At 38.2% G+C, this 12,207-nt stretch overlaps 1 protein-coding gene and 1 pseudogene across 1 annotated transcript in view; both read left to right on the top strand.

Annotated features, from left to right (window-relative positions):
- LOC138091095 (patched domain-containing protein 3-like) overlaps window positions 1-12,207 on the top strand; it is a 140,889-nt pseudogene that overhangs the window by 62,579 nt on the left and 66,103 nt on the right.
- LOC138091592 (ankyrin repeat domain-containing protein 26-like) overlaps window positions 2,392-12,207 on the top strand; it is a 48,705-nt gene continuing 38,889 nt past the window's right edge. Inside the window, exons 1-2 of the mRNA XM_068987511.1 lie at window positions 2,392-2,618; window positions 7,986-8,055. Coding sequence (XP_068843612.1) covers window positions 2,392-2,618; window positions 7,986-8,055 — 297 coding nt within the window. The remainder of the gene's footprint in view (window positions 2,619-7,985; window positions 8,056-12,207) is intronic.

Genomic DNA, 12,207 nt, shown 5'->3' with positions numbered 1-12,207 from the left:
TGTTGTCCCCTTTCTCCTCCTGCCTTCAGTCTTTCCCAGCATCAGGGTCTTCTCTGATGAGTGAGCTCTTCACATCAGGTGGCTGAAGTATTGGAGCTTTAGCCTCAGCATCAGGCCTTCTGATGAATATTCAAACTTGATTTCCTCTAGGATTGACTGGTTTAATCTCTTTGCAGTCCAAGGACTCTCAGGAGTCTACTCCAACATCACAGTTTAAAAGCATCAATCCTTCAGCACTCAGCCTTCTTTATGATCCAACTCTCATATATCCATACATCACTACTGGAAAAATAGTATCTATGTTTTAACCCCAATCTCCTAATTTATCCCTCTCTTCATGTTTCCTCTTTCATAAACATAATTTGATTTTGAGATCTGTGAGTTGGTTTCTGTTTTGTAAATAAGCTTATTTTGATTAGATTCCACATGTAAGTGATGTGATATTTGTTTTTCTCTGAGTTACTTCACTTAGGATTGTAATTTTGAGACCCTTCTGTGTTGCTGCAAATGGCATTATTTCATTCTTTTTATAGCAGAGTTATATTCCATTTTTTGTGTGTGTCTGTGTGTACACTGCATCTTCTTTACCCATTCTTCTGTTGGTGGACACTTAGGTTGCTTCCGTGTCTTGGCTATTGTCAATAGTTCTGCAGTGAACACTGGGGTGCATGTACCTATTTGAATTATGGTTTTCTCCAGGACTTCCCTGGTGGCTCAGATGGTAAAGCATCTTGCTTACAATGCGGGAGACCTGGGTTTGATCCCTGGGTTGGGAAGATCCTCTGGAGAAGGAAATGGCAACCCACTCCAGTATTCTTGCCTGGAAAATCCCATGGACAGAGGAGCATGGTGGGCTACAGTCCACTGGGTCGCAAAGAGTCGGACACGACTGAGCAACTTCACTTTCACTTTTTCCACTTTTCTCCAGATATATGCCAAGGACTGGGATTGCTGAATCATACGGCAAGTTTATACTTAGTTTTTAAAGAAACCTCATAGAGTTCTCCACAGTGGGTGTACCTACTTACATTCCATAAACAGTGTAGGAGGGTTCCCTTTCTCCACACTCTCTCAAACATTTATTGTTTGTAGATTTTTTGATGGTGGCTATTCTGATTGGTGTGAAATGATACCTCATTGTAGTATTTCTGCATTTCTCTAATAATTAGTGATGTGAGCATCCTTTCTGAACATCTTTTCATGTGCTTTTTGGTCATCTGTAGACGTTCCTTACAGAAATGTATGTTTAGATCCTACACTCATTTTGTGATCGGGTTGTTTGTTTTTTGATATTGAGCTCTTTGAGCTGTTTGAAAATGTTGGAGATTAATCTTTTGTTAGTTGCATCATTTACAAATATTGTTGCCCATCATGTGGGTTGTGGTCTGTCCTGTTTATGATTTCCTGCACTGTGCCAAAGCTTTTAAGTTTGATTAAATCCCATTTGCTTATTTCTGTTTTTATTTTCATTATTCTAAGAGGTGGATGAAAAAAGATACTGCTTTAATTTAGGTGAGAGAGTGTTGTGCCTATATTTTCCTCTAAGGTTTTATAGGGCCTGTCCTTATATTTAAGTCTTTAGTCCATTTTGAGTTTGTTTCTGTGTATGATGTTAGGGAGTGTTCTAATTTCCTTCTTATACCTGTAGCTGTTGAGTTTTCTTATCACCACTTGTTGAAGAGGCTGTCTTTGTGCCTTTGTATAGTCTTGCCTCCTTTATCATAGATTAATTGACCATTGGGCATAGGTTTCTCCCTGGAGTTTCTGTCTTGTTTCATTGATCAGTCAGTATATTTCTGTTTTTGTGCTAGGACCAGTGTTTTGATTACTGTAGCTTGCAGAGTAGGCTGAAGTCAGGGTACCTGATTCTGTCAGCTCTTGCTTTTCTTTCTCAAGATTGCTTTGAATATTTTGGGCCTTCTGTTTCCATATACACTGTAAAATTTTTAAATTCTGGTTCTGTGGAAAAGTCCATTGGTAATTTGATAGAAATTGCACTGAATCTGTAGATTGTTTTGGGTAGTATAGTTATTTTGGCAGTTATATAGCTATAACGTAGCTTTGATTTCTGTTTATTTCAGTTTGCTGTCTTTCCCTCTTAGTTTAGGTAAGGGATTATTGATATTGTTTCTTTCAGAAAATGAGCTTATAGTTCTTGCACATGCACACTTGTCAGTCTGGCAGGCCAAGCCTCTGTGCGCATGGGCAATGTGTTTCGAGGTGTTGCTTAGCAACAATCATTCTGGGATGAAAGATTCTAAACTGTTGAGCTTCCCAGTTTGGACATTGTGGCAGGGCTGCTCTAGCTTACCTGTAGTGTTTGTGTTGGGTTTAGGGGACTCTGAAGAGCTGAGGGGGAGGTGAGGTGTGTTGGAGCTTGTAGGCTCTGCAATGAAGAAGAGTTTTGGCTTCAGGAGGAAGAAGGGCATCTCGCCCTTTGGCTCCTCCGTCAACCCAGTGAGAGACAGCGGTCATAGAATCAACTTCCGAGGTCCTTGCATCCAAGACAAGGACCTCGGAAAGATCCACAAAGCTGCCAGTGTCAGCAACGTAGCCAAAGTGCAGCAGGTTCTGTTGCCCAGGAGGAATGGCCTGAATGACAGGGAGAAGATGAACAGGTAAGCGGGGTGAAGGGCCTGGCAGGGGTCCCTCCTGTGTTTCCCCTCGAAGGCTCTTGGACACCTTCCTGAGATCCAGCACCCCACAGACTTTGTAGTCAGCAGAAAGCCTTAGCTGGTTTCAGACCCACTTGTAATTCCCCTTATAGGGCACTTTGCTGATGGTTTTGAAGTCATTTAACTGAATGTCAGTAATCACAGAAACGAAATGAAACATGAATAACATCTGTTTTTTCTGTCTTCCTCCTACTTTTTATTTGCATGGGTTAGCATGATGTACTCATGAGTAAGAGCTCTCAAGTTCTATAGCCTTCAAGAAATCTTCTGGAACCTCCTGGCTCTCACATTTTTTCTCATGTGATTTATGAAAACACTTCTTCATAGATCGCCAATCCATGGATCATGGCAGTGGACAGATTTCTGATGGTGTTGTGTCAGCATCTTATTTTTAATTTACCTATTTTTATACCATAGATATATATTACAGAAAACTGCATAGTGAGCAAAATAATTCCCATGAGAGGTCAACTTCTGGATTAAAAATTCCTCAGATACAATTCAATATCTGTTTTATATCAGTGTATACTTAGGTGTATATGTTCTTTGCTGAAGGACATTAGAAGACAGCTTGCTGTGTCCTGAATAGGAAGACATTTTCTTAGGATGTATGATTTTTCTATACTTAAACCAAATCAATATATCATGATTTTAAACATTTTGGGTTATGTATGCTGTCTTTAATTATTGTGATGAAATTTAAATTGTACATAGTAGACTAAGACTTGCCCTTCTTGATATAAAAATGTGCCATAAGTGCCCACAAAATATTCATTCCCTAACAACTGTAAAGGGGGTAGATAAATGAATGGAACAGAATAGAAAACGCCCAAACACCCAAATGTAGGTAAAACTTTAGAACTTGATACTGATGGCATTTTCTGTTAGGAAAGATAAATTGTGTGTAGATGGTGGAGAAATAACCTGATAAAAGAGAAAAGTGATTATATTTTTATCTTACCAAAAAGTTTCAGATGGAGTGTGGATCAAACATTTTAAATATGCACAGAGAGAAAAGTACCAGAAGAAAACTCAAATTCTTATTTATACATTGTTTTGCTTGCTGACAGTGACCTTCTTTTTTTTCCATTTCTATTGTTTCTTAACCTTAATTTCTTAAATTGGAGAATAATTGCTTTACAATGTTGTGTTGTTTTCTGCTGTATAACATCATAGATCAGTTCTAAGTATACATATATCCCCTTCCTCATGAGCCTCCTTCCCACCCCAAAGGCCTCACTAAGAATTATTTCAAAAGCAAGAATTCTTGAGTTTCCTGGATTTGGGCACGCACAAAAAAATGAAAAGAAATCTGGAGGTTGAATTAACATTTTAACAACCCCAAAAAAATGTAAAACTCTGTGTCAATCAAGATGTCTATAGGCAAGTTGGATTAGCAGACAGGGTTGGTCTTTTTGGCACTAATAGGAGTGTAGTACAGATAAAAATAATTTGGTGGTTTCAAATTTTTTTAGAATTTTTTTTGAGGATTAATATCTTCTGACAACTTTATCTGAAATGGTCTAAAAATTTGGTAGTTGTTTTTAACATTAGTGTTAAAATATTATTTATCACATTTTTAATACATAGCACTCACCAACTGATTTCTGAATATAAAGAAAAGAGACCTGAAACTTCTCCTGAAAATAGCAACTCAGGTACATCATCTGATACCAAATTACTCTTGGTTGATTCTACCATAGATAAAGTAGGGGTGAGGAAGTTTCAGTAATGAAAGAACTATGAAAAAATTGGTGTAAATTGCATGTGTGTTTTATTTTCTAAATTAATTTTTTAATACTCTAGTATTCATAATTCTTTCAGAGGTTAATTGTAGGTGATTTAACATCAAAGACAGTATTGTCTGAAAAGAAATCCATGTATTTAATATGGCCCCTAAAGTCCTATATTAGATCTTTGTGTAAATAAGAAAAAAAAATTTAACTTAATATGACGTATATTTCTATAGTCGTATTATATCAAATTGGACTTCTTATGAGACTGAGCATTCATTTTTAGAAATAGTTTGCATTTAGTGAATGAATAGTTAGTAGTTACTGTATAGTGATTAGTCTCAATAAAATAGTTACCTGAGAACCTGAATAATCCCTTCCTGGTAGGATAAGAAATGATAAACAATAAGAACTGCAAACCAGAGCCCGTGTGCGGCATAATAGTGAGAGATTATTTCTGAAAGATACCTACCAACAGTACAGAAGGCGGAAAAGCAATGCCTGGTTGAGATCCAGTTATTTCGCCTATTGTTGTACCAAGCAGGTCTCTATTACCAACTTCATTCCTTACAGATCCAAAGAGAGTGAGGTAGGTTGACTTCATTAGGGCCAGATGTTTTCTTCTCTGTGTTAGATAATTGTCATGACAGTATAGTTTTTTAAGAACAAGATGTTCTCTTGCCATCAGTTAAAAGATTATCATAATCAATATTCAAATATTCAACTTGGGACTCTGCAGGTTCTACCAAAAGCACAAAAAATACTTTGGATTAACAAAAATAGCATTAGGCCTGCTCGATGTGGCACATTGCACAGGGTGTCTAAGGATACCTTTAACTGAGTAGACCTCTATCTAATCAAAGGGGGCTTCCCAGATGGCTCACTAGTAAAGAATCCACCTGCCAATGCAAGAGATACGGTTTGATCCCTGTGTCGGTAAGATCCCCTGGAGAAGGAAATGGCAATCCACTCCACTACTTTTGCCTGGGAAATCCCATGGACAGAAGAGCCTGGTGAGCTGCAGTCCATGGGGTTGCAAGAGTCAGACACGACTTGGTAACTGAACAACAAAAACATCTATCAAAGAACTGTAGATTAGTTTAATACATTAGTCAGAGGAGATACAGAGATGACAGAGTCTTAGTCTTCAATATATTCATAATAGAAAAGAGTTGTCTGTGGTTAATTTCTGTATTTTTCCAAACAAAATTTGCAAAGAAAACATGCTTATTTAGTTGTTCATTTGTTCACTAAACAGATAACTTTCAAGAGTCTTTTATGTACATTGTTCTGATGTCACAGGGTGCAAACATTTAAAAATCACTGCCCCTGCTCTTCAGGCTCAAGCTTGCAGGCTCCTCTCCCCATGGAGTCACTGCATGTGAGTCATCCCTCTAGCATCAGATCATGACGACCCCTGGGAAATGTTGTCCAAAGGCACCAGAGTCCGTGGCTCCCTCCATCCTTCCCTCCTTCCCCTTGTTCATCAGCTTAGGATGTGATGATGTATGACTTCCAAGCTGAAAAAGCATGATTTCTATAAATATTTACCATATAATGGGAAGGATTGGTATAATGATATCCCTCATTAGTACACAGCACTCTTTGGACCATCCTGCTCTATGTGGTCCAGATACTCCTGAGCAATGGAAGGAGAGAATATCAAGAGATTCTTTTTAAACATATTAGTGTGTGTATATATATATATATGTGTAAGTATTTAGACATTTTTTAAAAGTTCAGCTTCTGTGTACCCTACTGCATGCTCACCACTACAGTTCCAGTCCCCATTCTCACAACCGAGTTGACCCCCTTTACCTGTTTGCCCTCCCCCACCTCCCTTTCAAGAGTTTATCCTTTCTAAATCTGGAATCACTACATTTTTCATACTTCTCTTGCCTTTGGAAAGCGGGCCAGGAAGAGAAGACTTTGCTTCCTATTTTTTACCACACTGTGAAGTTCAGTGCCTGTAGACCTAGCTTCCCTGTGATAGGGCATTTTCATTGTGAACTGAAGAGTCAGAGAAGTTATGTCCCTGCAAGACACCTATAGTCTCTGTTCGCTGCTCCAGGCAATGGAAGTCCAGAAACACTGAGCTGTTTAAGTGCGCTATTGTCAGTTTATGGTACTGATTCTATTAATGGTATAATATCATTTTCTGTCAGTCTCCTGGAGTTTGGTTAGAATTATGGTCATTGTAAACAGAAGTTCTTTGTTTTTTGTTTTGCATTTGATGACTATAAAGGGGAGGAGTGGTTCTTAGGCATTAGTGGCCTACGAGTGTAGTACAATCACTGTTCCCTCTAGTGTGGCCCGAAAGGAATACTTTTAAACACAGCATCAGTCTTGAGGTTTTATATTCTGTATTTTTCTTTTGTTGATTTAAAATGCGTCTTGTTTTTTTCTTTAATATTGGATGAGAGTTCTGAAGAAGACTCTTTAAGCAGGTAGGATTTTCAGGATGTTTTAAATTATATGTTTAACTAAGGGAACATGGAGAAGAGAAACTAATGTTTGTTGAGCGTTCTACTCTGGGTTAGACACTGCATTACGTGCTTAACATTTGTGACCTCATAGAGTCATTACAGCAGCTTTGTAAAGTAGATGTGTCCTACTTTTACTTAATTAGGCAACTCTGGTTTCAGGAGGTTAATGAATTGACCCGTGATTCCGTGGTTAAAATGAGTTGGCCTGTGATTTGACAGTTGGCCTTCCTGGCTCCCACATCCACTCCCATGTCCCTCAGCAGAGACCGAGAAGTACCCGTATAGCATATAAGTTAAAGATAGATATAAATTAGTTCTTTGACTTGTCTACATTTTAAGTTTTGGCATTGTGGGGAAACTCTCTGTACTCCCTTTTAGAGTAAAGGAGAGAACTGGGGCCTTCTCAATAAGTGGTTTCCCTGATGACGGACCTAGACTCCCCTTTCGGATGGACTCAGATTAGTCTCTGAACCAGGAACAGACAGTGGAGAAGGAAAAGCCTATTCTTCCACTTTGTTTTAAGTTATCAGGTTTATTCCAGTTTGGGCAAACAAAAATTATTTCAATCCATCAATTGGATTTTCTGTTCAGCTATTAGAACTTTTGGTGAAAACAGATTATTTTTAGGCTCTGCCGATATACTGGCTGTCACTCTCTGTTATGGAAAGTAAGAATGAGTGTTAACTGGATATCTCATAGGTTGGGAGAGATGGAAGCAGAAATAGGTAACTAAAAACTTTTTTGGAGACTTGCCTGGGGTTGCAGTGGTTAAGATGGTTAATAAGACTTCTTCCAGTGTAGGCAGTGTGGGTTTGATATTCAGTCAGGGAAGCTAAGGTCTCACATGTTTCAGGGTCAGACAGCCAAAACATAACATAGAAGCACCATTGGAACAAATTCAATAAAGACTTTAAAACTGGTCCACATCAAAAAACCTTAAAAAAAAAAAAAGCTGTATTAAAACAGGCCAAATTTTATTCATGTCAAGAAAGTTCATTTAATATATAAAAAACTTTCACTTGTTTTGTTGTTGTTGTTGTTATTCAAAGAAATGAACTCACTCATTTTTATTGTATGTTTTTGCTTTAAAGGTTTCCCAATAAACATGGTGTTGACTCAGGGCCTACATCAGACGATGAAGTCTTAGATTTTAAAACCAAGGTAAAGTGTTCCATTGTGAAATTAGTTTTCCTGTTCTGAATTTAGTTTCATATAGTATTTACTCTTATGATTAAACAATGAAAGTGAAAAATAGATTCAAGGGATTAGATCTGATTAACAGAGTGCCTGATGAACTATGGATGGATATTCATGACATTGTACAGGAGGCAGTGATCAAGACCATCCCCAAGAAAAAGAAATGCAGAAAGGCAAAATGGTTGTCTGAGGAGGCTTTACAAATAGCTGAGAAAAGAAGAGAAGCAAAAGGCAAAGGAGAAAAGGAAAGATATACCCATTTGAATGCAGAGTTCCAAAGAATAGCAAGGAGAGATAAGAAAGCCTTTCTCAGCAATCAGTGCAAAGAAATAGAGGAAAACAACAGAATGGGAAAGACTAGAGATCTCTTCAAGAAAATCAGAGATACCGTGGGAACATTTCATGCAAAGATGGGCACAATAAAGGACAGAAATGGTATGGACCTAACAGAAGCAGAATATATTAAGATGAGGTGGCAAGAATACACAGAACTATACAAAAAAGATCTTCATGACCCAGATAACCAGGATGGTGTGATCACTCACCTAGAGCCAAACATCCTGGAATGCGAAGTCAAGTGGGCCTTACGAAGCATCACTAGGAACAAAGCAGGTGGAGGTGATGGAATTGCAGTTTAGCTATGTCAAATCCTAAAAGATGATGCTGTGTAAGTGCTGCACTCAATATGCCAGAAAATCTGGAAAACTGAGCAGTGGCCACAGGACAGGAAAAGTCAGTTTTCATTCCAATCCCAAAGAAAAACAATGCCAAAGAATGTTAAAACTACCGCATAATTGCATTAATCTCACATGCTAGCAAAGTGATGCTCAAAATTCTTCAAGCCAGGCTTCAGTAGTACGTGAACCATAAACTTCCAGATGCTCAAACTGGATTTAGAAAAGGCAGAGGAACCAGAGATCAAATTGCCAACATCCTCTGGGTCATAAAAAAAGCAACAGATTTCCAGAAAAGCATCTACTTCTGCTTTATTGACTGTGCCAAACCATTTGACTTTGTGGATCACAATAAAGTGTAGAAAATTCTTAAAAGAGATGGGAATACCAGACCACCTGACCTGCCTCTTGAGAAATCTGTATATAGGACAAGAAGCAACAGTTAGAACTGGATATGGAACAACACACTGGTTCCAAATCGGGAAAGGAGTACACATCTTTTGGTTTCCATTCGAATGGAATATCTTTTTCCACCCTTACTTTCAGTGTGTATGTGTCTCTAGGTCTGAAGTGGGTCTCTTGTAGGCAACATAAATGGCTCTTGTTATCGTTATCTATTCAGTTACTCTGTATCTTTTAGTTGGTGCATTCAATCCATTTACATTTATAGTAATTATTGATATGCTTGTTCCTATAGGCATTTTCTTAATTGTTTTGGGTTTGTTTTTGTAGGTCTTTCCTTTCTCTTGTGTTTACTGGCTATGTAAGTCCCTTGAGTATTTGTTGTAAGGCTGGTTTGGTGGTGCTAAATTCTCTTAACTTCTGCTTGTCTGTAAAGCTTTTGATTTCTCTATCAATTTTGTATGAGTTCTTTTCAAATAGGATTTTCTATTTCTTTCTTATAGCATAATAGTACTTTAAAATGATTCATAATTACATCCTCACATAAGCATTTCTCTTCTACAATTTCAAACTTGTCGTTTAAGATCAATTTTAAAAAGAAGTCTTCTTATCACATCTCGAATTGGTGTTTTACAACTAAATTTTTTCACTAAACTTAAAAATGCTTATTATTGTAATATCCCATAAGTGAATAATTCATATATTTATACAGCTTTATATCCTTGAAACAGATGTTGAAATATATAATTGACAACTTTAATCTCATAGTTTTCTTCCCCTGGTATTGTTTTATTTTCAAAAGTTCAGAATTCTGCCTTTTATACTAATTATACCAGCTTAGTATATTTTACAAATAATTATCCCAAGTATATATGCTTTTCCTGAAAAAGTTTCTCTATTTCTAACCCAACGGTATTTATCCAAATCTTTTCAAGTCCCTTGCATGCCTCAAATTCATTTATTACACCCCAAACTGAAGCCATTGTCCTTTCTCGCGTCCCTCCTTCCTGCCTCTTTGTAAGCAACCCTGTCATCTGTCCTCCCATCCTAGTAGACAGAATCACTGAAATGCTACAGGAGGAAAAGCTCTGGGCTCCACCTTCCTTGAAATTACTGTATCCAGTCACTCAGCAAGTTCAGTATTTTCTACCTGCTTAACATTTTTCATATCTTATTACCCTAATTCATTTTTCACCTATGATCTTGAAATATTCTTTTCCAGTTTTGCTCTCCTGATGTTCATCTTTATGTTGCTGCCAGAGTAATTATTCTAAAACATACTTGCCAATCTTTTCTTTCCTCTTGACTCTGCAGTTGGTTGTAGAATGACTCTTACCATCTTTATTTGGCTGTTTTTTGCAGCTAAATTTGCTTTTCAATTGCACTTTCATACATACATGTACAGTGTGTAGTGTGCTTAATGTCCTCTGTGGAGTAATGCTTATCGGTTTTTGTTTTTTCCATGATGCTGTCTTTAAAATCCTGTCATATTTACTACTTCCTGGTGTAAATATGAATATATTTGAATAAAAGCATGGCACCAAATAAAATAAAATATATTTGTGATGATGTAACACCTTTACTCATCTCGCATGCTAGTAAAGTGATGCTTTAAATTCTCCAAGCCAGGCTTCAGCAATACATGAACTGTGAACTTCCAAATGTTCAAGCTGGTTTTAGAAAAGGCAGAGGAACCAGAGATCAAATTGCCAACATCTGCTGGATCATCGAAAAAGCAAGAGAGTTCCAGAAAAACATCTATTTCTGCTTTATTGACTATGCCAAAGCCTTTGACTGTGTGGATCACAAGAAACTGTGGAAAATTCTGAAAGAGATGGGAATATCAGACCACCTGACCTGCCTCTTGAGAAATCTGTATGCAGGTCAGGAAGCAACAGTTAGAACTGGACATGAAACAACAGACTGGGAAAAGGAGTACGTCAAAGCTGTATATTGTCACCCTGCTTATTTAACTTATATGCAGAGTACATCATGAGAAACGCTGGGCTGGAGGAAGCACAAGCTGGAATCAAGATTGCCAGGAGAAATATCAATAACCACAGATATGCAGATGATACCACCCTTATGGCAGAAAGTGAAGAAGAACTATAGAGCATTTTGGTGAAAGGGAAAGAGGAGAGAGAAAAAGTTGGCTTAAAGCTCAACATTCAGAAAACTAAGATCATGGCATCCAGTCCCATCACTTCATGGCAAATAGATGGGGAAACAGTGGAAACAGTGGCTGACTTTATTTTTCTGGGCTCCAAAATCACTGCAGATTGTGATTGCAGCCGTGAAATTAAAAGATGCTTACTCCTTGGAAGGAAAGTTATGACCAACCTAGACAGCATATTAAAAGCAGAGACATTACTTTGCCAACAAAGGTCCATCTAGTCAAGGCTATGGTTTTTCCAGTGGTCACGTATGGATGTGAGATTTGGACTATAAGGAAAGCTGAACATAAAAGAACTGATGCTTTTGAACTATGGTGTTGGAAAAGATTCTTGAGAGTCCCTTGGACTGCAAGGAGGTCCAAGCAGTCTATCCTAAAGGAGATGAGTCTTGGGTGTTCATTGGAAGGACTGATGTTGAAGCTGAAACTCCAATACTTTGCCCACCTGATGGGAAGAGCTGACTCATTTGAAAAGACCCTGTTGCTGGGAAAGATTGAGGGCAGGAGGAGAAGGGGACGACAGAGAATGAGATGGTTGGATGGCATCACTGACTCAATGGACATGGGTTTGGGTGGACTCTGGGAGTTGGTGATGGACAGGAAGGCCTGATGTGCTGTGGTACATGGGGTTACAAAGAGTCAGACATGACTGAGCGACTGAACTGAACTGAATACCTTTACTTGCGTAGTAGATCCCCATCATGTGAAGGAAAAGGATGACACTTGCTTTCTCCCATTTGAACCTGATTCTCCAGTTTTGTCTCTCTGTATGGTTCCCAGTAACTCTGCTCTAGTTTTCTACATGACTGGTGAACATTGTTTCACACCTCACCCATGTGCTCGGGCCGCCCTTCCTAGAATCCCCCT

The sequence above is a fragment of the Capricornis sumatraensis genome, chromosome 15, assembly GCF_032405125.1.
Source record: "Capricornis sumatraensis isolate serow.1 chromosome 15, serow.2, whole genome shotgun sequence".
NCBI classification, from domain to species: Eukaryota; Metazoa; Chordata; class Mammalia; order Artiodactyla; family Bovidae; genus Capricornis; species Capricornis sumatraensis.
The sequence above is the reverse complement of the archived record's forward strand: the minus strand, read 5'-3'. Positions and strand labels throughout refer to the sequence as shown.